General features: G+C 50.6%; 1 protein-coding gene across 1 annotated transcript; it reads right to left on the bottom strand.

Moving 5' to 3' along the window:
- Window positions 1-1447: 1447 nt before the first annotated feature.
- ADAMTS15 (ADAM metallopeptidase with thrombospondin type 1 motif 15) lies at window positions 1448-26795 on the bottom strand. Its single transcript, XM_036930227.2, has 8 exons — window positions 25473-26795; window positions 14836-14968; window positions 14180-14347; window positions 13665-13948; window positions 8272-8449; window positions 7028-7209; window positions 6751-6926; window positions 1448-5000 (listed from the first exon to the last, which is right to left on the bottom strand). The coding sequence occupies exons 1-8, from the start codon at window positions 26427-26429 to the stop codon at window positions 4226-4228; spliced, it is 2853 nt and encodes a 950-aa protein (XP_036786122.2). The 5' UTR covers window positions 26430-26795; the 3' UTR covers window positions 1448-4225.
- Window positions 26796-27786: the final 991 nt, after the last annotated feature.

Here is a 27786-nt window from a genome sequence, read left to right as displayed (position 1 = left end):
TTGTGAATTACCAAGCCGGAGGGGGTTTTGGGGGGTCAACTTTGTAGCTAATTCCAGAAGTTGGGTAGTGTGTGACTGGTGTCCGAAGTGAGGGCAGTCTTGTGGGACAGGGACCTGGAGAGTCTGATGCTAAGTCCAGCTAGTTAATGTCAGAAATGAATTAAATTATAGGGAACCTAGTTGGTGTCTCAAAAGTTGGAAAACTGGTTGGTGTGGGGAAAAAAGAAAAGCACACATTTGGTGTCAGAGGCATTGACATAAAGACAGTTTTCTTTTATCCCTAAACCAACCCATGGGAACTCTTCCTTAGAAAGGTTTTACTGGCAATTGCTGCAATGGAAAACAGAAGGGATAACAAAAATAACAACCCCAAGAATGTGACATTTTGAGTAATTTTACGAAGATCTTCCAGTTGCTGACTTCTCACTTAGACATCAACCCAAAACCCCCCTGATCCTCCCAGGCCTCCAACTGGCTTGTAGTGTCAAGCAGACTCTTCTGGCTAGCAGCTCCTTCTACCAGAACCTTCTATCAAGTGCTGAAGCTTTTTTTAACCCCCCACTCTGGACCCCCTCACCCCATATACCCCTTTTGGCCTATGATCGGCTCTAAAGAAGTAATCGACCACCAGCCTTGCCCTACAGGAAAAGGGTGAGGAGAAGCCCATTCATCTCAGAACCCAAACTAAAATCAAATAGTCATCTACAGAAGTTTACACGATAACGATGTCTAGAAACCCAGACTGTTAAAGCGGCAAGGCACCTTAAATCCACCTTTCTCACTTTGCAGTTAGAAAATGGGATTTCAAGGGAGGATCTCCAATCTGAGACCACAGTACATTTCTGGACCTATAACTGGAGGTTCTTTAAAATGCACTCACACCCCTCCCCTGACTGTGTATTCACTCACATTGTCAGACCAAACCAGAGCTAGGGAGAGGGAAACATTCTCCAAATAGAATGAAACTTTCCCTCGGGAAACTTGGGATTCCTTCCTAAGGCAGGTGGAGCCCCTGCGTGGTGGGCCACCTGGTCTCCCTTTGTGCCTCACCCCACCTGACCACGGGCCAGTGCCCACAGCCTTCTCCGCCACCTGTGGGCCAGCAAGCCCCAGCCTGCTGCACAGCTTCCATTCTCCCTTGAGCAGGGCTGTGCCTGTCCTCGGCCAGACTCTCCCTGGCCACTATTCTCCACACAGCACACGCCCAGACGCACATTCTCCTTCCCAGCGTCAGCTTGCCTCTTCGGCACTTGCTGCATCTGTCACTACCGCGTCTCTCTGCTCCTTGCTCCTTCGCTCTGCCTCCTCAGCTAGCCCAGAAGCCGATGGCACAGAGACTGTGCCAATCCTGCTGTCTGTTGTATGGCAGCCCCAGTGCCATGGCAGGTACATGGGCAGTGTCAGTAGATTTGGGGATGATGAGATGAAGTCACAGAGGCACGACACGGGTTTTAAATACTTACAACTTTATTAGGAGCAGGCTGTTGTCCCTGCAGCAGCCAGCCCCCATGTATACATAGTATACACAGCCCAGCCAGTGCCCAGATCCTCCCACCCTTCTGCAGCACATAGCATGCAAAAGAACCAACACCAAAGGGGGCTCTACAGTGACAGTGTCTAGTGCCCTTGGGAACCAACTCCCAGGCTAATACTCCAGCCCCTCCACCTGTGCTCAGCATTCACAGCCTCCACTCCAGCACAGCAAGGCCCTCAAGGTTGGACTCCTCCAAGTCAGTGCACATGATGGGCAGAGGAGGCAGGGGACTCTGATGCCAGAGCCTTACTAGCCCACACCCCGTGGAAGAAATTGCTGGAGCCCCCAGGATGTTCCTCTTCTCCCACTGACAGGAGATACCACCGTAGCTTTTTATCCCATCACCAGAAGCCTGCAACTTGAGGGTTGTCCCTGCTCAGCCTTGGAGAGTGTGGTTGAATTAGTAAAATGATCAAAGACAAGACAAACCTCACAAGTTGTCCTGGTCATGCCTCTTTTAAAAAGGAAAAAAAAAATACATCTTGACAGAAAGAGTATTGAGACCGAGCTTGTGTCAGGAACAAGATTGTTTGTCCCTCCTTGAAATGCTTTATGAAGCCACTCTGCTAGGGGGCCAGGCACCCCCACTGATGGCAGCTCCCTTCCCACCCACCCTGTTCCATCCTGCACAGCCCCCGTGCCACCCTCTCCTCACTGAGGACAGACGCACCAAGCACGGGGTACAGCGCTGTCGTCAGCTAGCAGGGATCCACCTCTGTCCTGGCGCCCTGGGTGCCTCTTGACCCTGCAGCCCCGCAGTGTTTTCTTGTGCAGAGAGGATGACTCTGCCTCTCTGCATTCTTCAGGGGTGACAGCAGCCTGTCTCAGAGACATGCACGCCCTCTACCCTGCTGCTGGAGCTCGATTCAAGGGCTCAGCCCTGGCCTGGATTGGGCCAGAACACCATCCCAGGAAGCTCCATTCGAGGGCTCAGCTGGGGTTACACTGGATCAGAACCCCATCCCAAAGGCATGCCTGACTGGCAGGCTGGCTTGTGGACTCTGACCATCAAGGGAAACTGAATAGAAGGACTGGACCCCTTTCTGAAGGAAGACACTTGCTCTGATGTCACCTCACTCGAGTCCGGGACTCATTACCCACGCTCAGATGCAGGATCTCCCACTTCACGCTGGGCCAGCTGTACCCTCAGGGTTCCTGATTGGCCAGTGAGTCTCTAACCCCACACCTTTCCACCTGGAGCTATGGGAATCGCCCTGTCTCTACTTCCCCAGTATGCCTCCAAGATAAACAGGAGCTCCCTCTGGTCGCCACCAAGCCCCCTGGGTCAGGTCATTGATTCCTAAAGCTTCCCGAAACCTTTCCCCGAGGCCCCTGAAAGGATGCCCTGTCTTCTTATGTGAAGCCCCAGTGGGTGGCTGGGCTATGGGGAGCAGGAAGCCATGCACCACCCACTTATCTTTGGGTCTGGGCAACTCAGTCTGCAGAGGACAATAGCTGGGTCTACTGGAAGCACCAAGGTCACCACTGCCCCAGGGACAGGACAAGTGTGGGTTCCCAGAGAGCATAGCCTGAGGTAGCAAACAGTGAACCCCATTATCCAACTGCAGAAACTATGAGCTAGGATCAACAGGACTTGCCAAAGCCAGACCATGTAGAGCTGTCTGGGTGAAGACCCACCTGTGGGCACATGGATGCCCAGCACCTCGCTCCCCCTGGCATCCGCCATGCTTCTCTTAGTGGGTACAGGACTGTGGCCTCTTTGTACATTCTCTGAGGTGACACCAAGCTGAAGGCCATCAGCTGTATTTATTTTATATCAGCCTCTCTGGAGGAAGAATCCATCAGAACTGGGGCTCTTCTTCCCCATTGCAGGGTGACCTCCCCACAAAGCTCTTCCAGACCCAGTGACAGCAGAACCTTCCGGATCATTCCTCAAACTCCCTCCTTCAGCCACTAAACCCATCATCCCTGACAATTTCAGCATCTTTGTTTAACGGCTGCATCCCTCTTGAAGAAGGCAAGAAGCACCCTACTGACTCCCTGTCTCCACTGGCTCAGCCTCAGAGGATACCCATGTGGACACTGGCCTCACATCCCGGATGAGTCGAGGAGAGAAGGTGGCTCTTCCAAAGGGCGATCAGTCACCCTCAGGACCCCCAACACACACGGAGGGGCCCAGGCTCCAGTTACACCTCATCCCACTGCCCCTCAGCTTCTGCCTGCCCCAGCCAGGTTTACATTTAGTCAACGTCAGTCAGAAAAGGAAAGTGGGCTGAAAGCACCATAAAAACCTGCCTTGTTTGGAGCCGTCTTAGAGCCCCTGGGGCCGCCTGAGGGTGCCAAGCTGCTAAGCCATGGCCCTTCCAGCAGTCTGTAGCCTCCCTTACGGGGGCCAAGGTCCCTGAAGTTCTGCCTGCGAGGTGTCTGTCCTCCAGGCCTCTGGGAAACTGGGCCCCAGCGCCTCCTGCCCAGCACCTGCACCTCTCAGCCTCTCCCAGAGACAGGGCCCGGAGAAGCCGGGCGTGAGGTAGACTGCGCGTTACTTAGCTTCCCCCGCCCAGGCCAAGGAGGAGGAGGAACCTCTCCCCGCTGCCGTGGTCCTTGTCCCTGGATGTGGGTGACGTCTGGCACGGGTCCCCAGCCACTGCCCTCTGCCCGTGGCTCCTGCTGGCCACAATGCTGGCAGCACCAGGGGGGTGAAGAGTGAGGAAGAAAAAGGGGCACTCCTATTCAGCATGGCCTCAAGACGCACAAGTCCAGTTCCTGGGGCTTCCGGCGCAGGTTGCACTGATCCCGGGCCAGCAGTCGCCCTCTGTGGCCCACACACTTGAGGGGGCGCCTCTTAAATCCCCGGCCACAGCTCTTGGAGCAGGGTGACCAGGCGCCAAGCTCCCAGGTTGGGCAGGGCTCCCCACAGGCTCTCGTTTCCACCGGCCGATGGGCTGCGTCACAGGCAGGTGCTGCGCGCTGCCCTGGTGAGCCACGGCAGTCCACTGCCCGCTTCTGCAGGCCGCTGCCACAGCTCGCAGAGCAAGGCCCCCAGCCGCCTGCCACCCAGCGTGCAGGTGGCCTGTCGTCCGGCTGCTCCACCTGATTGGAGAGGCTGAGGACGCTGTTGTGGAGCACCGAGGGACCCCGGGGGTCTCTGGGGTGGGAGGCCTTGTCCTCCCGAGGCTCTTTGGGCAGATAGAAGGAGTAGCGCACGCGGGGAGGTGTCATCTTCCCCACAGAGAGGACCTCCACGGTCAGGGGCTCCAGGATGGGCCGGGAGGCCTGCAGGCTCTCCACGGCAGTGCTGGTGCCGCTGTACCGCAGCAGGCTGCCCTTCACCACCAGGTCGCGCTCCACAGCCGACACCACGAAGTGCCCGTTGAGCAGGTACTTGCCTTGACTGTTCTTCAGGGCCAGGTAGTTGTCATCTCCAATCAGCCCCTTGTAGCCACGCTGGCGGATGTCGATGCTCGAGGCGCCCGCAGGGATGGCCACCACAAAATTGTAGCCGTGCCTGGGACGGGAAAGGGGACCTTGCATTAGACAGACGCCTGGACATAACTTAATTCCCTGCAAAATTCATACTGATTCCCCTTTCACAAACCTCATGGAAAGTACAAAGACTGACCAACTCCTTCAACCACCGTTCAGGGGTCATGGAGATGCACAAACTGAGAAGCACCTGGATAACATGAAACTGGCCAGATCATATGCAACTAAACACGCTGGCTGTGTGGCCTCACAATCTTTTCTCTTCATTACATTTATGTTTTGGTGAATTCTAACACCAATAAAGCACAAGCTCTGGAGTCACAGCCGCTCTACCACTCATGCAGCAGCCAGCCTCAGACAAGGTACTTAGCTTCTCTGTTTCCTCACCTACAAAATGGAGATCGTAATCCCACGTACCTCACTGAATTTAATTTAGGTTAAATAAGCTGAAGCATATAAAGCTTGCAGCATAGTGCATGCCACACAGGCAGCACTCTGTCTACAGGCTATAGTGAGAGGAGGCAAGACTACAGCCCGAGGGTCTGAGGCCAGGACTCGACGCAGTGAGACACACTGGCCTTGCAGTCGGGGATGCAGACCAAGTCTCCGGCCAGATGCCAAGTCCCTGGTGGCTGTAAGCAAGTCTTTCTCTGGGTTCCAGCATCCTCAACTGCACAATGTGGGCATTAAACTAGATGATTTCTAGGCTCCTTACAGCTCCAGCAATCTATGAAAGGAGCACCTGCTATTGAACCAGTGAAGCAAGTTTGGGGCATTTACCTCTACTTCCCCACTCAACCTTCCCTGCAGAGCCCTGCAAAGGATGCCTGGCATGACACCCACCTACAGTGCCTCCGTTCCCAGAGAAGTTTCCCCCAGAGGCTCTGCAGAAAGCACTGTGTCCAAGGGAACAGTTGAGGCCCCTAGACAACCATCAGAGCCCTTCCATCTCAGTACCTGGATTCCCTAGTTCTCAGAGGTGACCATACCCCCTCCACCAAGACCTCAGCGGCCCTTCTTGCACCAGCATCTTCCAGAGCATGGTTTAGGACTTTCCAAGGAGTACATTCCCGCTGAAAATAAGGGGGAATGTGCTGGACCTCAGAAAACCAGAAATCTCAGGCTCTGGGGCTGAGACATTCCCTCAGCTGGTCCCAGCACACATCCTCCAAGAAGGGGGATTTCCTCACTTCTAGTCCCTCACTCTGTCTTCTCTTTGCAGTTTAACGTAATTCTTACCTCAATGCTGTCCCCAAACCAGAGAGAGAGGCAGCTGTCACATTTGCTCCCAGGTGTGTTTTATCATCTTTAACATTTAATGAGCATTTATTACAAACCAAGTATTATGCTAAGCATTTTACTTGGATTAATTCCCTTAATCCTCACAAGCAGGACTTGAAACATTAGGGTCATATCTGCTTTACAAGTGAAGAGACCTAGAATTCTAGAGATTGTGTCACTTGCCCAAGCTCATCCAGAAAATGGGGAACCGAGCTTGAACACAAACCAGTCTTACTCCAGAACTCCAGCCCAGCCCTAGCAGCTCAGCCATCCCTTCATCACCTCCCTTTACATGGGGTCTTCCTTAAGTATTTATTTTTGTTTGATGAGTGAATGAATGGACATCACACTCACAGAAGAGTCTACATGGCCTTTGAGCAAGGGTACTGGCCAAGCTCTGAGACTGACCCCAGTCTAGCCCAACCCTCAATGCCAGGGGCAATGCCACTCAGCCCTGCTCCCTGGCTGCCCCTCCAGGACCCAGGACTCACATGGGCTTGGTGAAGAGTCCTGTCACCTTCTTACAGCTCTTACTGTCTCCCCCACACACCCCACACTTGTCGAACTTCTTCTTGGAGCCCAGGTTCCCGTCACAGCCAGCCTTGATGCACTTGCCGTGGACACAGACCGACGTGGAGTCAGGAGTGCATGGTGTACCATCCACCACCTGCAGCGCACCGGAGGAGGGGAAAGGAGAGGGGGGCACCTCAGCCAGATGCTCCCACAAGACCTCGTCCCCACCTGGCACTCTGCCCCAGGCTCACTCACCTTGGGCGCCAACACATAGAAGTAGCCAGTGCCGTTGGCTCGGCAGATGAGCTTGCACTTATCTCGAGGAGACACCCCTGAGTACTTGGGCACCCATGCCACAGCCAGGGTGAGCCGGTTGGTACTGTGGTTGTAGCCATTGAAAGCCTCGCATTGCTCTTCCCGGAAGCTCTTGCCAGAGGCTGGGGAGGGAGGAAGCATATGCAGGAGGCTAACAGGAGGGTTGGATGGAGGAGAGAGCAAGGAAGCAAGAGCCCTCCCCAGCTGCTCAGCCTCCCGTGGCTCTAAACAGCTCTTCCCCACCCCAGATCCTCATCACTGAAGACACCGCACCTCCACGGACTAAAGCAGACTGGGACCAAAGGATGCAGGGCACACATGATAATGCACCTGGCAATGTGCCTCCTTCCCCAGTAATCTGGCCTTCAGTTCCCTCTGAAGCAGGTATCAGAAACAGTTTCGTGCTATTGAAAACAGTTTGTGCTTCAGTAGTCTTTCAAACCTATTTTCAAAATGTTATTAAATGCATAAAATAGATTACCTAGATCACAAAGGATACCAATTACATTGTTATATAACAATCAGTATATTTTGAAACATTGCCTGATATGTGTGCTTGCTTTTTAACCCCTTAATAATAAGATTCCACAATGAGCCTAATAACCACTGTAATTTTGAAATAGCACAAATGGCATTCTGAGAAGCCTGCAGCAACCAAATGACGTATGAAAATATCCACGATCTCCGTCGGTGATAAAGTCACAGGTACTGCTACTAATATTGTAGTTTCCTGACTAATTAAAATACTATATTATAGATAGAAAGGTCAGTAAAAAGTACCAAATTCCTAATTGAAGGAAATACTGAATTTCAGATAAAAGTGGTTAATAAAAACAGATGTCATTTTCTTCCCACCCAAGTTCATTGGCCCTGGATAAAGGAGTCCTGCTTATGGTGATGGGCTTGTGAGTACTTGCCAAAGAGACTTCTGGTTTCTCATTCCCCTGGGCCACTGAGCCTCCCAATGTATCCAGAAGCTTCCAAAAGAAAAGAGGGCGGCCAAAGGGGAACAGAGAAGTGATCCCCAAAAGGACTCTGCACTCTACACTTCCAGCCATTGTCTTAGAGACAGAATCGTGATTGTAGTAAGTTTGTGGCCATGATCTACCCAGAGCGCGGGGCGTGGCCTCCAGGCTCACCATCACCCACCACCCCCCAGGCCACCCCAGGCCTCCCCTCCTCACCTGAGCTGGGGCAGGGCTCCAGGCTGCAGGATCGGTACTTCACCCTCACCCCCTCGCAGTACTTGCCCCCGTTGGCAGGGGTGGGGTTGCTGCACTGCCTCCGGGCCAGCTGCACACCCCCACCGCAGGTGCGTGAGCAGGGACCGTAGGGCTCCCATTTGGCCCAGGAGCCATCCACCTATGAGGAAGAGCCGGTTTATACTGCTGCAGGGGGCCCTGCAGGACGCTGCACTGGCACAGCCCCCACGGGCCCATCCCACCAGAATGGAGACCACTTTGTATCACAAGAGAGCAAAGGACAAGCAAAGAGCCAGCATGCACAGGGCCCACCCAGCACCTGAGCCTGTGAATTAGCAAGGCCACCTGCTCGCAGTTATAACTGAGGCCACTCAGAAGAGAGGTCTCTTTGGGCTGCAGAGCCAAGCAGCCAAGTTCTACCATCACCTCTGCCCTCCCCACATGGGTGGCCTTGAGCAAGCAGCAACACCTCCTTCAGATTCCTGGGCTTCATCTGCAAAAATGGGGCCAATAATGCCCAGGTGTGAGGTCAGATGGAAGATGTAAATGATGCAACAAGTACGAATATTCCTAGCTCGCCATCACACAGGAGTTCAAAGTTTCTCCTTATCTCGTTAGTGTATTTATAAGAAATTCTAAATCTAAGGCATGGGCAGCCCCCAGCCTTGCCAGTAAACCCTGTTGCCATATGTATCTGATATACATCATGTGTGTGTGTGTGTGTGTGTGTGTGTGTATCAACCATACATCTTACCATATATATTTTATTTGTAAGTGTTCTATAATTTGGACTTTTACCAAACCAGACTGATCTTAACCTCAGTTGGGGGCTGAATTTGAAAAAGTTTCACTGTAAGAGGTTCTAATGTTTGTGCTAAGAACGAGATAGAGATAAGACACTATTAAGCAATCCTAAAACTATTTGGCATGGAGGTGAATTATGCAGTGTTGTTTTATTTTTTGAGAGGGTGGAGAGGGGATAGAAAACATATAGTCTTTGTTCTGCTTTTCTTACAATGACAGTCAAGTTTTCATCCCCTGAATGCACATAGTTGGGCAATAGAGGAAGCAGCCCAGTTGTACAAGCCCAGGTTGGAAATGCTGTCACAGATCACTCATGGAGCTAATCTGGAACTGGCTGCATGTAATACAAATACTATAGCTATGTATATACTCTGCATATTTATCTTCTCTGTCCTTCTGTCAGATAGTTCTTGTTTCATTGTGTCAACATGTTTTTTCATCCTGTAAAAAAACATGTTCCCTCAACCCTCCTTTCTCTGCAAACTAGCCCATGTCTAACTTCCTAGGGCACCTACAGTCACTCCTGCCACCTCCTCCCTCCTCAGTGCCTCACCATGCAGACTTTACGTCCACTGCACTGTGTCAGCTGCTCCCGCAAAGCTCAGCAATGGCCACCAAAGACTGAGGGCATCTGCGCCTCAGCCTTGTCATCTCCAGTTTCTCATCAGGACTCAACACTGTGGCTTCTGAAACAATGCTGTGTTTTTCCACCTGGCATCACTTCTTCCTACCCATTCCTACAGGAAACTCATCCTAAAGGGGACACTCTGCCATGTGCCATTCATTCATTCATGTACCAACTATTTGCTGAATTCCTACCACATGCCTGGCACCATTTATGGCAAATCCCTGTCCTTGAAGCAATTGAATCCTAGCAAGGAAAACAGACAATAAAAATAAGCCTGTGCATATCGAGTGTCCAGTGGGTTAAAGGCAGTGGGGAGAGGAGGATAGGGGGGTACCTGGACAAGGTGCTGCTGATGCTCTGTATTATGGGGCACCAGGGAGACCTCACCTGTAAGGTGGCATCTGAGGCCTAAAGGAAGTACAGGGGTGAGCCAGGAAGATATTAGGGAAAGGGCATCCAGGCAGAGGGAGCAAGTGTGAACACCCTGAGGTGGGGTGTGCCTGGAGTACTCAGCATCACAAGAGCAGGGAAAGCAGGAGATGAAGGCAGAGACAGGGCTCACTCGGTCTAAGCAAGCACTAAAGTCCCAGAAGGTTCTTAGCAGAGACTAGCATGAGCTGACTTGTATTTTAAAGGACCCCTCTGGCTGCTATGATAGGAACAGTCTGTAAGGAGTAGGGTCAGAAGTGGGGAGACCAACCAGAGAGCAAGTGTGATCCCTGTGATCACCCAGGAAGAGGTGATCAGGTGACAGCTGGGAGCAGGGTGAGAGCAGATGCAGTGGGGAGACATGATAGAATTCGGGCTCTATTCTGAAGCTAGGGTCAGCAGGAATTGCTGAGGCATTGGGGTGAAGTATGTCAGAGAAAAAGGGTGTTGGCATGAGCAACTGGAAGACAGAGTTGCCAAGTCAGGTTTAAGACAGATGATCAGGAGGTTCGGTGTTATGTATGTTAGGTTATGTTGTTTATCAGTTATCCAAATGGAGATAACAAGATTCAGTGATACATTCAAGTCTTTCATTCAGGAGAAGGGTCTAAGGCTAGAGATACAAATTTGAGAATGTCCAACATATAAATATAAATGGTATTTAAAGCCATTGGTCTAGAAGAACCACCAAAGAGGTTAGTGTGAAGAGGGCTGAAGACTGAGCCCTGGAGCACTTCAACGTTGGGAAAACAAGTGTATGAGCAAGAACCAGTAAAGGAGACTGAGAAGGGGCAGCCAGGAAGTGGGGAGGGAAACCAGAGACAGTGGAGCCCGTGTTCCCAGGAGGGAGGGTGATCAAGTGTGTCAAATGCTGCTAAAGGTCAGGCACTAAGAGGAAAGAGAATCACTGACTTCAGCATGTCAGAGGCCATTTATTTGCTAACCTAAATGAGAGCTCTTTTAGAGGAGTCATGGGTCTGGAAGCCTGATTGGAATGGGTTCCAGAGGAAAATGGCAAGACAGGAATTGGAGAGAGCAAGCTGATACAACTCTTCCAAGGAACTCTGCTATAAAGGTTATCAGAGAGATGGACTGTGGTATACGGAGAGGAAGTAGGATTTGTAAATTTTGTTTAATATAGAAGAAATTACAAGTTCACATCCTGATAGATTATAGATCATCTCAACAGGGGGGGAATCTGATTCTGCAGGAAAGAAATAGGGCACTTTTCTTGAATAGATGAAAGGGGGTCATTTTCTAGTGCAAAGCACAACAGCTGGCCTCAGGTAAGAGCATGGACAGCTCACCCATTGTAAAGGAGGAAAGGTGAGTTTATGGGCACAAAAGCAGATCCGACAGTGGATGTAGTGGTGGGAACAGGTGGACATTCCCTTCTGATCACTTCTTTTTTCTTCAAGAAATAGGAAGAAAAGTCGCTGGGGAAACTGAAATGAGGGAGAAAGAGCTGGCAATGGAGGGGAGATGAAGGGGTGAAATAATAGTTTAGGAGGTTGGGAGCAAGACTGAATGAAGGCAAATAAGATATGGTATGGCTCCTGAGCAGCAGCATGGGTCCACCTAAGCTTCCAGGTCATCACTTTAAACTGTGACCATGAGCACAGGTTCATGTCTTTCTCCAGCCATATTCACCTATACTGGCACAATCGATTAGGTGACAGAGTTGGGTTCCACCGGGTGAAGGCTTATCCAGGTGAGTATGACAAAGAGAGACAGGGCACGGGACCCAAGAGTGTATGTGGAGGAGTGATTTTAACAATGGGTCATGGAATCTCAGCTCAATAAAGAGGTTGGTGAGGGCATGAGAAGAGTGGGTGATGATGGAAAGATGGTTGTATTCGGATTGCAGGTCCAGATGAGACTGAAGAATTGTTGGAGTCCAAAAACTACACGGAGTGAGCTGGGAAAATTGGGCCTGGGTGCTCAGAGTGGGATTCTTGCAACTGAGATCACCAGGGGGCTGCAGTGGTTAGTAAGATAGGCTCTGATAATCGTGGCTGATAAGGCAGTATCCTCGTGAAGGGTCAGGATGGTGAAGGGACTGTCCAGAAAAGAGGTTGCGGATATCACGGATTTTGCTGCAGATGGACTGTGGATTCCAGAAGCATGTGGGAAAAAATGTGCTTCTCAGATCACATTTCCAATAACCTCTTGGGTAATTTCTTTATTCTCCAGACTCATCTTCCCAAGAGAAGGAGCTGGCCGTGTGTGGCCTGTCATCAAGACCTTCTAGTCTCAACTCATAACCTGGTTGTCAAGGCAACTGCAGTCTAGCCCCAAACCACCCTCCCAAAGACATTTCTGGTAGAGCCCTCATCTACCCACCCCTCCAGCCTGCCCCACCTCCCTGACTTTGTTCCATCTATGCCCACTCATACCCTACCCATCCCTCAAGGCTCTCTTCAAACCTGGCCTCTTCACCAAAGGTTTTTTGGAACCCTCTGATCCTCTATTCTCCCATGACACATGTTCATACCTCAATCTTAACACATAAAACAGACCTCTCTGTAGCTTATGTTAGGCTTTATTTATAGCTTCTCTACTAGACTGTGAACCCACTGAGACATGGACATGTTTTATTAATTTTTTGGACCACCACAATACCTTACACAATTTCCTGAATACAGCAGGTCTTTGCCTAATAAATGGTTGAAGGTTCAATAAAATATATATTTCCAGAACACAGAAACACCCCTTGCAGGGAAACTGATAAAGTACTTGGAGAATGCTTTTTATTATGTTGCCTCTGTGTACATAAAACCCCAACCCAAGCTCCCCTGCAGCCAGGGCAGGGGTGGGGATGAGACCGTCACCACCAGGATCAAGGGGGAATGGACTTATATTCCTATCTGGAAAAGTAAAAACCCCTTTAGACCTCAACCCAAGACCTGAAGAATGTAAAGTTTTCATTATATTCAGAGACTATATGGGGTTTGAATTTGTTCTTGTTTTATTGCTATTCCTATTTACTAAGGAAAAAAACTTTTGTTCAATTATGTTTCAGCTTCAAAACAACAATAATCACAACAGACACTGAACCTTGCCTGGGGTTTTGCCTCTCAGTTCTGAACCTCGTCCATGTCTGGCCCACAACACACTCAGAAAGAGCTGATGAGGGAAGAGCAGAAGGAGCCAACGCGTAAGGAATGCAGAGCATCAAGCCTTGGGCTTTGGGTTCAGAGCTCCTCCCAGGTAGGATGAGCTCAGAGCTCAGGGCTGGAACCCCTTGCTCCGGTCGATGGAAGAGCTGATCTCACATGCCTAAGGCCTCAGCAAGTTCCCTGACCTACCGTCTTTTTTCTCTCCAGCCAAGAAGGGAAAATCAAGACACAGCATAGTAGTGTTATACAGTTAGGGCCACACAGCAAACCTATGATGGGGCTGGTTCCCAGTGCGGCCCCTGGAGTCTACCCTCTTCCTCCCAGCATCCCCCGCACGCAGCTCCAGCTCAGTCACCCTCCCAGCATCCCCCGCACGCAGCTACAATCACACTTACCCTGTACTTATTGAGGCTGTGTCTCTCAACACAGGTGCCCTTGAGACAGAACTTGCCCTCGCCACAGCTGGTACCATCTGCCCAGGGGAAGTGGCGAGTCTGGCACACCATCTGCCCCTTTGCCTTGCCAGTGCACCATAGTTTGGTGCAGTACTGCATGTAGGGACAGGGCTTCGAGCCCACACCAAAGGCCAGCTCGCACTGCTGGCTCAGGGTGTAGCTGGCACCAGGCAGGTCCTCAGGCAGGGAGATGGGTTTGCTGGGCTGGTCCAGGAGGCAGTCGCCTGCAGAGAGCCAAGGGCATTCATTAGGGATGAGCTGGGAAAGGGGAGGTTGGCTGGCCCAGTACCTGAGTAGTAGGGAGAGAATGAAGCAAGGGGCAATGGAATGCAGCCACTTCAGAGCCCAGCTCATGGGATCGTGCACACCTTAGGTAACAGAGCACAGGTCCAGAGAGGTGGTGAGCACTGCCTCTGGTGACAGCCCCAAAGCTCTCCTCTCTCACCCTGGCTTACCATGCCCACCGTCTAGGAAGTCAGTGATGATAGCAGCACTGCAGGCTGACCAGGGGTTGGCACGGTCAATCTGGATGAGTGTTGGGGACATCATGTGGTTGGCTCGGAGTTTCCCAAACACCTCCTCACACACTTTCACATTGTCATGGGGCATGTTGAACACGTGGCCTGTGGGAGGAGGCAAGAGGACTCAGAGGGCAGAAAAATGTGTGTTGGGCAGTTCTAAGTGGGTTAGGGGAGCAGCTGGGGAAGCTAGAGAGCCCGTGTGGAGGGTTTTCAGGCTGGTCATTTCTACCTATCAGTAGATTGACTTGCAAATGTCGAGATCATGTTCTTGTATTCTCTGTCCCATCCATCAGGCTGCAGGCTCAGTAAGGACAGCAGTTTATTTAACATAGTCTCCCCTTAGTGCCTAATTGGTGAGTCACTCTCCAGGCTGAGGTACTCTGACAATATCACTGGCCAACTGGGCTGAGCCAATCAGAAAAAAACAAAACAAAGCTATGACTAAGGCAGAAGCTGACCCTAAGAAAGGACACCTAAGGCTTCAGGACAGGAAGGAGCAAAGACAGACATCTACTCTCCTACCACAGCACCCAGTGCAAACCTAGAGAGACCCAGTGGGTAGCTTTCGGCCCAAGCCCCTCCAGCCTTACCCAGCTCGTGGGCGGTAGTGAAGGCTGACGGAAGTCCATCATCCTCAATCACAGAACAGCTTCTCTTGGGGTCGCACATGGTGCCCACATCAGCCATGCCCAGCGTATCACAAGTGGTGGCCCCACACAGGTCCTGCCAGGTGGGGGAGAAGCAGAAGCCAGCCAGAAATTAGAGAGTGTTACAGAAGGGACCTGACGGGAAGAAGAGGCATCCAATGGGACACTCAGCTTATCCGTGCTGAAATCCTGACCAGGCCCAGCATGTTCCAGCCAGGCCCTTTTTCCCAGGGCTATTCGTGGAATCAACCCAGGCCAAGGGAGGAGGCCTCTGGAAGGAAGCTCTGTGGCTCACTGAGAAGAGTTTATCCAAATCCTAACCCTGTGAGGCCCTGTGGGAGGAAATTAGAGGAGGTACAAAATTAAACTACAAAGTCCATTGCTTTACTTATATAAAGACAGCCTTCCAGACCAGAGAATGGCGCCTCCCACAGCTGGGTGGGGTTCTGGTCATGGCTAACTGAGGCAGGATAAGAGGGGGTGGGAGGCAAACACACTCCCCATCCAGAGTCAGCTCTGGAAGCCTCAGTCATACTGAGTGACTGCCTTTGGACAACCAGGAATTAAGCTCAGATTCCCAGCCAAAGGGTCATGGGCCAAAGACCTGCCCATGCCAGAGACGTGGCTCCCTTAGGTGATGAGAGGCTGAGTGAGAAGAATAAAAGACCCTATCTAGAAATGGCTACAGACACTCAGGGGCTCCACAGGCTCAGTAGCTGCTGGGAAGAAAAGATAAATTAAATGTATTGTGACCTAAGCAGGAAGACCCCTCTTTCTGTACTGAAATTTAACTTGTAGCAGAAGCTAGGGCTTCAAGCAGCAACCCTGACAGGAAGCACTTCCAGGAAGTACAAGGGCAAAATGGGACTCCTAGCAGGCAGGGGTATCTTCAAGAACTACTGAGCATCATGGCCCAGTGATGACCTAGAGGCCTGAAGGGGTCAGAAATAGGGTAAGACTCTTGGACACATTCTGTTCCTCTTGAGAAGAAACTATTAAATTAGCGATGCTCGTATTCTCTTCATTACATCCTTGCCTACAAAGCATACAGCAGTTTATACTTTATAAGAAACTGTTACAAGTATCGTCTTATTTAATCCACAGTAGTCTGAGGAGGCAGGTATATTATTAGACCTATTTGTCAAAGGTGAAAACTGAGACCTATGGTCATAGCTAATTGTGGTGATGAATTATTAAATGCTGACACCCTATGTGCCCTTGACATGCATGACCCTGTTTAATCCTCACAACATTCACTGGAATCATGACTATCATTACTACCACCTTCCACAAACAGGGAAGCTGATGCTCAGAGAGCTTCAGGTCGCAGAGCAGAAACACATACACAGGATCTATATAATTGGATACTCGGGGCTCTTTCCTCCATGTCACAGCTGATCAGCCAGCAACTCCTGAATTAACACTCAGGAGAAAGAGCTGTGTGTGTTCTCCTGTGGGGGCCAAGATGTTCACATAAACACACACACATAGAGCTCCTCTCAATTTTGTTTTCTTTAGAGCTATGGGCATGTGCATAAGGTGTATGTGTGTTCTGCATGCACATGCTGACAGGGGGAAAAGGTGGCAGGCTAGGGGGCATACAAGGAAAAGTGGTCATAGTACAGAAAATCAGCAAAATTTAATCCAAAGCACTCAGAAGTTTACCACCTGAGCAGTCAAACTTGGCTTCCCACAGTCAGATGATAGTCACACCTCCTAATGAGTTAACAGTTATGCTGGCTGAGAACCTCGAGGGTCATCAGACTGCTCCCAGAGTGGGCCGGGCTCAGCGATGAGCTAGATGCATGCCCAGCCCCGATCTGCTGTCCTGGGCTTGCATACGGCGTGTCAGCCACTTCTGAGAACCCCACAGGGTGAACCTCAAATTCCCTTCTCTTCCAAGGACCGTTCCCTCTCCAAAGGCTCACTTTCCCAGAAAGTTCTTCCCCCAGAATTCTGTCCCTAGCACACAACTGCTGTCCAAACCTTGGAGGGGAAGTGCACCTGATGAGCAGTTATGGGGATCTTACTGCTGAGGAGCAGAACTGAGTCACGTGGATCAGCCCATGCATGGAGGGAAAGGGGAAAGACAAAGAAGGAAAGGACAAACTCCGTGCAGGGGCATAGAGCAGGGAGCACTGGGGCCCACATAACCCTGGACACTAGCGTACTGGATCCCCATCAAGATGGTAGTCTCTGAAAATCCTAGCCTGGCAGTCGCAGCCTGCAGCAAAGTCCTGTAGGACAAGCACATGATGCTGCCCTGGGGCCACCATGTATACTCTCTTCTGGCCTTGAATAAGAGAGAAAGCAGAGGAGTAAGAACCAAGAAACCTAGATTCTGGTCCTGGCCCCATCCCTAAATAGATCTGTGACTTTGGGCAAACCACTCCTCTCCTCAGGGCCTCAGTTCCCTCCAGTGGGAAAGGGCCCTTCTCAGCCAGAACCCAGATGTGTTAGTGCCTTGAGCCTCTGCCCCTTCCCTGATCCCAGGGTTCTCAACCCCTCTGGCCTCTAGGTGATAAAAGGAACAAGCAGAATGATAACCTTTAGAAGGGATAGAACCCTAAGGATGATCTTGTCTACTGAACCACGTTGCATAGCTGATGAGACTAACTCACAGGAAAATGCAGGTCACTCATGGGGAAGTACAGAGTCTACTCCTGCCCTGCTCAGCAGAAATGGCCAGACCAGATTGGAAGCTCAGACCACGGTCTGGGCAGCCTGCCTCTGCGGCCAGTGGGACCTTAAAGCCAAAAGCTTCTTTCTTCTCAGGGTGGGTGGATTCCCTCTGGAGCAAAGACATGCAGCTGCAGGCCTTCTTAGCCAGGAACAACCTGTGCTTCCCATCAGGGAATCCCAGGTTCTCTGGATCAAACTAGAGGAATAAGCAAAGAGCAGGCAAATTTCCTGAGGCTCAGGGTGAGGCTGAGATGACAGCAGCTGTCCTACAGGAACCAGGGTCTCGGCTGTGGGAAGATGCAGCTGCGTGGGGTCAGAGGGCAGCGTGTCCATCTTCCCCAGTCAGGGACTCCAGTGAAGACTCGCTGGGCCTCAGCACTTTGGACACCTCCAGGCAGTTGTAGAGGGCCCAGTTGTGCCTCATGTGTGGCACTGAATGTCCCCGCCCTTCTGGAATGAACTCAGATGCACTCCATTCGCTTTAACCTCTTCAGCTCAGGCACTTGTCCCCAGAAATAAAAACTGTTCTGGTTCCTTCTGCCTGGAGGGGGTAGGCCTTTCACAGCTCAGCCCCTACCTGTCCCACTGTTTCTGGTAATTTGCCGTTTCTCTTTGGAGCTACAGCTGCTTTTCCAGATGACCCAAGAATCAGCTTGGCCAAGAATCTAATCCCCGTCCCTCACCCCCAGATTATTCATTTCTAACTGTCCCTTTTTATAAAATGTAATTTAGGATTAGAGCCATAATTTGAAAATAAATAAATAAGGATAATGCTTGAGGTGGCCTGACCCATGTACACCACACATGCTTCCTACCCGCCCAGCTCCCCACCAGCTGTCTTCCGTGCTGCCCTCCTTGCCACCTGCTGTCATTTCCCCCGCCATGGACTGAGATGCTCATATTCTCCAGCAGTATGGACAGAGAAGGACTCACGAAAATCAAGCACATTCATTTTTTTTAATGTGGCAAAAGGTTCATGTTCTCATGTAGCCAACTTCCTGCTCACCCAGAACTCCTCGGCCCATGAGCCAGTGCTCATCCTTCATAGCCACAACGTAGCATCCGAGTACAACATGCACAGAGCTTCAGAGCCATCCTCTCACTCTGCAAATGAGGACACTGGAGCATGGGGAACCAGCGTCACTCACCCAAGGCCACACAGCTATTCACCAGAGAATGGGGTACTGAATCCATGCCTTTCGACACCAAGGCCAAGAGTGCCGTTTGGTCAGAATCGTACCACATTACCAAGAATGTCATGATCGCTGAGGAAATCACCTGTGTCAGTATTAATACTGCCCCTTTAACTTGTTTCCTTTCTGAAGCTCTGTCATGCATCACTGTATTTCCTCACCCAACCCCAAATCCACTTCTGTTTGTAATCCCCAAGGATAGGAAGGCCTTGCTTTGATAGAGAAAAAAAAAAATCTAGCAATTCAGTGCATGGGCAATGTGATGAAGGAAGCCTGGTAAAGAAGAAAACAACACACCCGGATAACTTACATCAGCAGATTCACTGGAATATAAATCCTCAAGATGTGCAAAATGGTATAGCAACAGACTTGAGGTAGCCAAAACCACAAGAATTACCTCAGTGAGGAAGAAAATGAACCCAACACTTGCAGGAAGACCAAACTTTCTCTAGAAATCATCAGTTTAAGATAAGATGCATAGCAAATATAATGATAATAACTAACATTTACTGTGTTGCTGTTCTGCACCAGGCACTGTTCTAAGGCTTTAGAACTGTATTAGCTCACTGAAGCCTCACAGCAGCTTTATGAGGGAGATTCCATCATTACGGTCTATCTTGCAAATAAGACCCTGAGAAGCTAAGTAACTATGCCAGGGTGAAACAGTGAGGCCAAGGTTAGATAGGAAGAGAGGAGCAGGGTGAAGGTTGACATCCAGATGGTGCAGCCGCAGGGCTGAGCTCTCCCCAAGAGCTCATGCCTCCACTGCACACGCACGGCCTCCAGTGCACATGCACCCCAAGAATGAAGGGGTTGAGGAATCTCAAGAGGGCAAGACTGTCTACCCTATGTCCCTGTGCCCATAGGTGCAGGCTGCTCACTGAGTGGGGAGAGGCCAGGGGACAGGGAAGGCAGAACTCAATGCTGACAGTGCTTGCAGAGCAGCATCTGTGCCACCTCCCTGGCTGAGCAAGCTCCTGGTTCCTTGCCACACATGTGCATTGACACATGGCCTCTGTACCCGCTGTGCACCCCGTCTCCTGGCTCCTCGCAGGAGCCCTTCCTTTCTCTAGGGCAAAACCTGATGGCAAAGACTCAAGACGAAATGCCAGAAGAACCTGCAACTCCCTCTCCCAACCCTACAGCCTGACAGCTGAAAGCGCTGGATGAATGATCCCCAGCGAGGGAGTGAACCACCTAAGCACTCACAGCTACATGCAGTCCTTTCTCTTATGTCAGCGCCTTTCTTCCATGAACACACCCTGAACAACAACAGTGTGCAGGGGCCCATCGGAGGGGCTACAAAGATGTAAAGAGGTCCTGCACTGGATGAGTTTACAGATCGGTGGGAATGGCAAATGCTGGAGTCCACAGTTGCCACACAAGAAAAGACAAGTGTTAAGTATTGCAAGGGCAACAGGACAGAATGCTTAAGTCGGGCTACCCTAAGTATAAGTGCTGGCAAGGGAACTGCAGCTAATTACTCAACAGCGATGAATCTGTACTGAGTGGCTACTGAGGCAGTGATGACAGCAGTCGCCATGTGTTGGGTGCCTATTCTGGAACACTCAGAAGCTCATCCTTGAAATAGCCCCATATGTTAGGTGCCAGCATCATTATCATGATCTTCTTTTTATGGATGAGGAAAGCGAAGTTCAAATCACTGCTTCATTCAATGTCTGATGCAAAAAATGCAAGTTCCAGGATTCAAACTCAACTCTGCCCATCTCTACACCTGCGTTCTTTCCATTGTGTCATGCAACCAAGGCCAGGTGTCAAGGCAAGGTGAGGGTAAGTGCTGAGAGGGATACAAACAAGTACAGGGATGTTCAAAGGTAGGAGGAGGACAAGACCCAAGGAGGGAGAACACCTCCTTTGCCTCCTTGACTAAAATATAGTGCTTAAAAGAAAGAAAGAAAAAGATTCCAGTGCACATTCCTCCTCCCAGAATTCCTCCCCCATTCACCACCATTTATATTGGCTTACTTATTTGATGTAAGTAAGAAGAGGAGGGAGAGGAGTAATCACCCCACAAGTCAGGGAGGATTCATATTCCACTCCCTCCATGCTTTGTCCTCCTCCTTCCCAGAAGGAGTAGTGTTGAGTTTCCATTTGGTGACAAGAGACAAACTCTTAAATACCAAATCTACAGACGCCCCTCTCTGCTAATATCTTCCAAAGTCTGACTTCAAAAAACATCCTGACAAAATTATGATTCTTTTTATTATATTGGAGATAAGCATAAAATACATAGTCATTTTATGATTAACTTTTTAAATCTGAACACTAAATTTCACTCCCCTTATGGTAAGTGGTTGATTATGGGAAGAACTGGACTCTGTTCCACATGGTGTTCCAGGATGCCACTCCACTCCGCATAAGCTAAAAAACACATCCGTCCCGCCACAAAACACAGGACTACTCAAGGTCAACACAAGAAGACAAGTGCTAAATCTGGGCTTGTGAGCCATGGAAAAGGGACAAAAACAGAAAAGAAAGATGATGAAGAACCCACCTCGATGATTCCAAAGGAGGAGAGAGAGAATGTGGAAGAAAATAGTGCAGCGGGGAAGGAAATGAGGGAACAGCACACAGTAATATGAGCACAACACAAAGTAAAGAACGGGAGGGAATATTCAGGCCGAAACCCACAAACTAGAAATCCTAAAAAACCAAGTCAGTTCAAAGGAGAAAATGGCACAAATAGCCAAACAGAGGGTCCGATGGAGAAGAGGACCTCCTACAACACAGGAAGCAAGCTCCCCCTGCCCCTGCTCCCCCTGCCCCCACACTCACCCCCTTACTCCACCCACCACCATCTCCCAGCAACAGGGCCTTTCTGACCACCTGTCATTCATCTGTGGTCCCTCAGAGGACTTCTGGGTTCCAGTGTTAGGGTGAATGACCCCCCACTGGGCTTCCAACACAGGAGGGAAAGGAAGCCTCCCCCATGGCACTTAACACATCATATCGTCCTTATGAATTGTTTCCTTTCAGGCTCCCTGATATGCAGTGAACTCCTGGGAGCCACAGGCCTTATCTTATTAATATCTATATCTCTACAGAGCAAGATAGTACCTGGAAATAATAGATGCTCAAAGAGTATTAAAAGAATGTATGAATAAATGACGGAAAGCCCGACTACCACAAAGCTACCTGAAGAGCACAGGCATCAGAGCTAAAGAGAGTGTAGACTCAGGGTACTGCACTCCCACTGAGTCTCAGAATTAAATACCTGCTCTTGCTGCCCAAGGCAGGATGAAGCCATAGAAACTTTCTCCTCCAAAAATAAATGTCCGCCCAGAAAAACTGGCTCGAATCTCCCACAGATTCTGGTTCCAGTCCTGTGCTGATCTCACCCTGCTGTTATGAGGCTGGAAGCTGATCGCTTTGCAAAAATCAGATGTGCACTCTTTCTCCAAGAACAAGAACTTATTCTGAATCTTTAAGTAAACTCCTCAAACTGTCAAAATTCTTGCTGTATGATCAATTTCTCTCCTTTGCACACAGTAAAGGCTCCTCCCTGAGTCTTGTCTTCCCAGTGTTTTGATTTCAACACCCTACACCCCTCCCTCTTCCTTCCAGAAGACAGCAGCGTCTCCCCACAGCCTGGCCTGGACTTGTTTTTATGCACAACTACAGCAATTCTGACTGTGGGTGGAAGGGGGAGCTCCAGTGCCTGCCCGACATACCACTGTGATGATCTCCTTTTGGGTGCCCATCACCTGGAGCTGCACTGACCTCCTTCTCACAGGAGGAAACAGCCTGACCAAGCCTGACCCCTTCCTAACTGCTTCCTCCCTGTGAAAACCACAACTAGAGTATCGGCAGTGAGAAAGAGTCACTAGCCATTTTTCAGATTTCTCCGCAACAACCAAGAAATAGTGATTAAAGGTGTCCATCAATTCAAGATCCATTATAGACAAAAGGTGATCTACAAAATAAAAATATTTCTAAAAACTTCATATCTGTGTGTGTGTGTGTGTGTGTGTGTGTGTGTAGTTTAACACATATATATGTGCATATATATAGTTGACCCTTGAACAATGGAGGAGTTAGGGATGCTGACCCCCATGCTGTCAAAAATCCACATTTAATGTGGAAGAGCTGTTGACCAGAAGCCTTACCGATACTATAAAAAGTCAATTAATACATATTTTGTATGTTATATGTATTATATACTGTCTTAACATAAGCTAGAGAAAAGAACCTGTTTTTTCAAATTGTAACAAATCTCCAAAAATTTTTTCCAATATGTTTCTTTTAAAATATCTGCATATATATGGTTACACACAGTTCAAACCCATTGTTCAGGGGTCAACTGTATATTCAAATTTTAGTTTGTAAAAGCAATGATTATGCCAACATTCAATAAACAGGGATTAGGCAGAGTAGATCATACATCTGATTTAAAGGATTACCTCTGAACCTTACAAAGTAAGTTAAATAAAAGTCCCTAAAAAGAGTTTAGCAGGAGACTTTTCCAGTTTCCCGGAGACCACAGCTGCCATGGTCTAGAAAGCACAGCCGTGCGCTCATGTTCTCATCACAAACTGTACCTTCTCCAGGGGAGCTCAGGAATGAGCAGTTCCTAAAACTATGAGAAAGCAGCCAGCCCTGAAGCCTGCGCTGGCAAGGAGGTGAGGGAGAGATGTTTACTCTAAAGCATTAAGCACATACCTGGATGATGGACCTGCCAAGACAGCTTCCCCACTTTCTGTCTTTGCCCTCTAGATACCTAAGAGAAAGCAGCTTCTAAAAGTCACATCTTGCACATCATTGCTTCTGACCCAAGTGGTCATGCATCTTGTACCCATTATACATGGTCAACATAGTCCCCTGAGAGTCTAGCACGCACCACTGACAAACAGAAGCTCTCAGGCTGTTTGCTTCTTCTTCAAATGGCCGAACCTTCTGATGGCTTGAGCCATATTCCCAGCAGGAGTCCTCTTCCTAGGGCTAGTTCTAAAAGCCAGCCTAGTCACTAGGCAGCAGAGATTGAGACTTGTTACTATTTGAGGCAGTAAGAGAACTTCTCAGGAGCATCCCAGGTAGCAGATAGAACAACAGCTGCTTTTCCCATTAAGATATTCTGTTCTTGGCCTTTGCTTTTTTCCCCAGCAGTTTGATAGCTGATTTAAAGGATCTGTGTGCAGAGATGGAAGCCACCCCCTATGCAGTTTCCTTATGACTCAGGCAGTGCTTGTAGGGGCTGGGCAGTGGCAGCTCTACAGTTCAATTGCAACAATGAGCACAAGGAAACAGACTCAGGCCAAAGACCTCCCTAGAGAAACCAGGTGGTGGGAGGGAAAGCTGGGAAAGGAGGAAGTTCAATTTCAGGAACAAGCTGTGCCAAATGGGTTAGTGTGGAAGACTCCAGCTCCAGCCTCATGTGTACCAGTCCAGTTTTGAGTGGACTTTTGGAAACGGTGGAGGGTTAGAACCCCATAGGTAACCAAGGATTCCATGCCATCCTCAGACTGCTGTGCTTATAGTAATAATGAAACAAGAACATGGAGCAGATTCAAGCCCCCAAAATCAGAGGAAGCAAGTCACCTGGACACCCCTTTTTCTCCCAGTCCTTTGGTATCTGAAAATTTCAAGAATCCAAACACTTTGCTCCAACATCTATGAATCTAAATTTTCATAGAGCCATAACTAATGGCAGAGCTGTTTTCCTGATCTGCTTTTTTGATCTGACCACCTTTGCAATCTCAATACTCAATTTCTTTTCAACCCTGCAGCTGGGGTCCCCAGATGTTATTTGCTAAGCTCACACAGCTTCCATTCTGCCAGAGACAGAAGCTGGACCCCCTGCAGTCAAGTGCAGATACAGGAAGTTTCGGGGGTCACACGCAACCTTGCCTGCTCTGCTCTGCTCCACAGGACACATCAGGGCAACATTTCACCGTTGGCCAACAAGGATATGGGAAAAATGAAAGAGATTTTCCCAACTCAGCTCCAAGTGAAACTCCACTTGAAACTCCAAGTTCCAAACAGGTGCCCTAACTAGACTGCCTGCTCTGAACGGACTGGAAGCCCCTCAGACAGAAGCACAGAAGGGCATAGGAGAAAGGATCAACAAAGGAAGGAATGCTCCTATTACTTTAGTCTGTCTTTTCACTGCAACCTGAAAAACATCCCAAATGATGCTCTCCATCCCAATGCAGGTTTTCCAGGCCCAGGACACAACGTAACAGGACATGTTACCCAGGAGAAATGTGGCCAGGCTCTGCACTGGGACTTTTGGATCACCCTCCAGTTCTACAAGCAGAGAAAGGCAGCCTCAGAGGTGGTGTCTGAAAGGACTTAGCCACCCCCACAGAATTGGGACGGACCTTTCCTGTCCTCTCGAACACCATCCTCAGAGCGCCTCCTATCTGCCTTGGAGACAAACTGCAGCTCCGGGGAGGCAACTTCCCGGACTCCCCCCACCTTGGTGCCTGGTCTAGGAGGCGCTGATTGGCCTGCAGTGGCCAATCAGCGCTTCTGCTCCTCAGACCGCCCACGTGCTTCCGGGCTCAGGTGAGCCGGAGCTCGTCGGACCGTGGGAGCGGGTTCTCCCTGGAAAATCCAAAATAAGAGTCGGAAAAGGTACCAAAATTTAAACACGGGAGCACTGCGCGGTACAAAAGGCATTTGGGTAAGGGCGGTGGGTAATAAAATGGGGCAATCTGGGTTCAAAGACGTGACAGATCAACTCACCTGCCTGGTGAAGAGGATGGCTGTGTCCCAGTACTCAGGGTGCTTGTCGCTCACCTTGTTCAGCTTCTTCTGCCAGGCACAGAAGTTGCGGAGCGTTAAGGCCGCGTTGCCCGTGACCTTGGGCCCCGTGTCGCGGTCTCTGAGAAGCAGCACCTTGACCACGACGATACTGATGGGGTTGAGGATGCTGGGATGGCGGTAGAGTCGTGCTGCCGTGGCCAGCAGCGTCAGCAAATAATGCTCCAAGTCTGAGCCGTGGAACTTGACCATTGACTCGTCCGCCACCACCAGCGTCTCCACGTACCGTGGAATAGACACGAAGCGCTTCGCGCGCCCTGACCTGCGACGGCTGCGTCTCTCCCCTGAGCTGGTCCGTCGCGGTTTGTAAGGGTCCAAAGCCCTCAGGATGGCGGGGTTCCAGCCTGAGGCCACCCCGCAGCGAGAGGTGGGATCTCCGGCAGGCCCGCCCGGGGCGCCCCGACGCTGGAGGAGGTGTGCGCCCTGGCTGTTGCGCGGCGCCGCGGGCGCGCTGGCGTTAGGCAGCGGGCTAATGACATACTCGGCGCCTCGGTAGCCGAACGCTCCGCGTAGCCCCCCGCACAGGCTCACCGCGACAAACGAGTCCGGCTCAGCGTTCACATCCCCAGAGTAGAAGCAACGCCTCAAGTCTGGAGAGCTCCCGGTGAGCCCCTGGAGGGGGACGCCCAGATGCTCAGTGGCGAAGGCGGGTGCCAAGAACTGAGCATCCGGCGTCAGGTGTAGGTAAAAGTCCTCCTGAAATGCTGTGATCTGAAAAATGAGTCCTTGATCCCCCGAGTCCTCCGGACTCCTCCGGTAGTAGTGGCGGCCGTTGATGTCCGGGTCCAGTCGGAGGGGTACCACCACCTCCCGCTCTGGCTCTGAGCCCCCCGCGGGTCTCCCGGCGAGAGCCAGAGTTAAGATGCCCAGCAGAAGCATGGCGCCGGGCAGCGCACTGCCGCGCTCTCAGAATGGCTCGGCAGGGCTTCCCGGCCGCCGCACGGTCGTCTTGCAGCCGGCACACGGAACCACCAACGCTCCCCGGCAGCCCACAGCTCCCAGAGAGGAGAGCAAAAGGAGGGGGAGGCCTCCCGGAGCAGTGAGCGTGCACCGCACAGCCCGCGCCTCTTACCTGTGCCCTCCAAGCAGAGCGCGCTCTGGGAGCTTAAGTACAATCGCTGTCAAGTGCAAGGGCAAAGACTTGCTGCGGAGAACTAGAGGGAGGTGCCGCCGCTTCTCTGAACCCCAGCCACTCGCAGCGCCGCAAACCAGGCTCTGGGCGAGCCTATTAAAGGCCCCCTCCTCTTTGGCCTGCCCAGCCAGCGCCCCTCCCTCCCTCCCCTCCCAGCCTCCCAAAGCTTGCAGCCCGAGCCTCCAGGGGCCACCGAAGCACTCGGTCCCGCCTCCAGAGCAGAGAGCCACTTGGAGGGGAGGGAGTGGCGTTGAGCTGAGGCAGGAGGCGTGGACTGGCCAGAGAAACGCGCTTGGAGTCTTCGGTTAACGTTTTGCCCTTGCGTTATGCCCCAGTGCCTAGAAACATCAGTTACTTCTGTCCCTATGGACATTTGCCCGCCCTGGCTTTTAGCGATATCTCAGTGCGTTTGGGTTAGGAGTTGGGAAGGAAAACCCACCACTGACACCTCTCTCCCAGGCCCGCGTCATCCCTCCCGCCCCTACATCCCTGCTGTTTCTTCATCACTGTGTCTCCTAAAAGACGCTGCATCAAGATTTGCCCCTGTAAATGCCCTATTGCCAGAAGAGCACATTCTTAGGAACATGGAGAACCCTTCTGGGACCCACTGGCCCATCCTGGCCCATAGTCTCCCCTGGGGCAGTGGTGTGCTGGATGATCTGGTGTAAGTTGTTGTATTTCAGGAACTTTGCCAGAAGCTGTTAAACACAGCCATTACTAAAAATGAAATTATCTAAACGTATAAGTTATGTTTAATAACAAAACCCACCACTTCTTAATTTTTTCACTCTTATCTTTGCTCTTGAGCCTCTGGAACGGAACCACTAATGCTCTAGGACAGCCCACAACTCCCAGAGAAGAGAGCAGAGAGGTGGAGGGATGACAGACATACTAAATGACATGCTACCCTACCTCTCCCCATTCAGGGACATCACAGTAGGAGCTTGAAATCGGTCCTGGTGGCAGTATTTGCACCACCCCTATAGGGAAATGCTACTGTTGCTGGGCTGCAGCATCCTGGGAGGTCTCTCCCTGCCCACTAGGTGAAACCTCAACCTGGAAGAGAGAACATTCTTGACTCTGACTGAGAAAAAATTCATGAAC

Source organism: Manis pentadactyla, chromosome 13, assembly GCF_030020395.1.
Source record: "Manis pentadactyla isolate mManPen7 chromosome 13, mManPen7.hap1, whole genome shotgun sequence".
NCBI lineage: Eukaryota > Metazoa > Chordata > Mammalia > Pholidota > Manidae > Manis > Manis pentadactyla.
The sequence above is the reverse complement of the archived record's forward strand: the minus strand, read 5'-3'. Positions and strand labels throughout refer to the sequence as shown.

What these genes read in the sequence shown, in the direction of transcription:
- ADAMTS15 (XM_036930227.2), bottom strand. Translation starts at nt 26,429, where the DNA reads ATGCTTCTGCTGGGCATCTTAACTCTGGCTCTCGCCGGGAGACCCGCG. An exon ending in CTTCCTAGACGGTGGGCATG is followed by an intron (nt 13,949 to 14,179) that starts GTAAGCCAGGGT and finishes GGCTCTCTGCAG; the next exon opens with GCGACTGCCTCCTGGACCAG. An exon ending in ACAGCCTCAATAAGTACAGG is followed by an intron (nt 8,450 to 13,664) that starts GTAAGTGTGATT and finishes TCTTCCTCATAG; the next exon opens with GTGGATGGCTCCTGGGCCAA.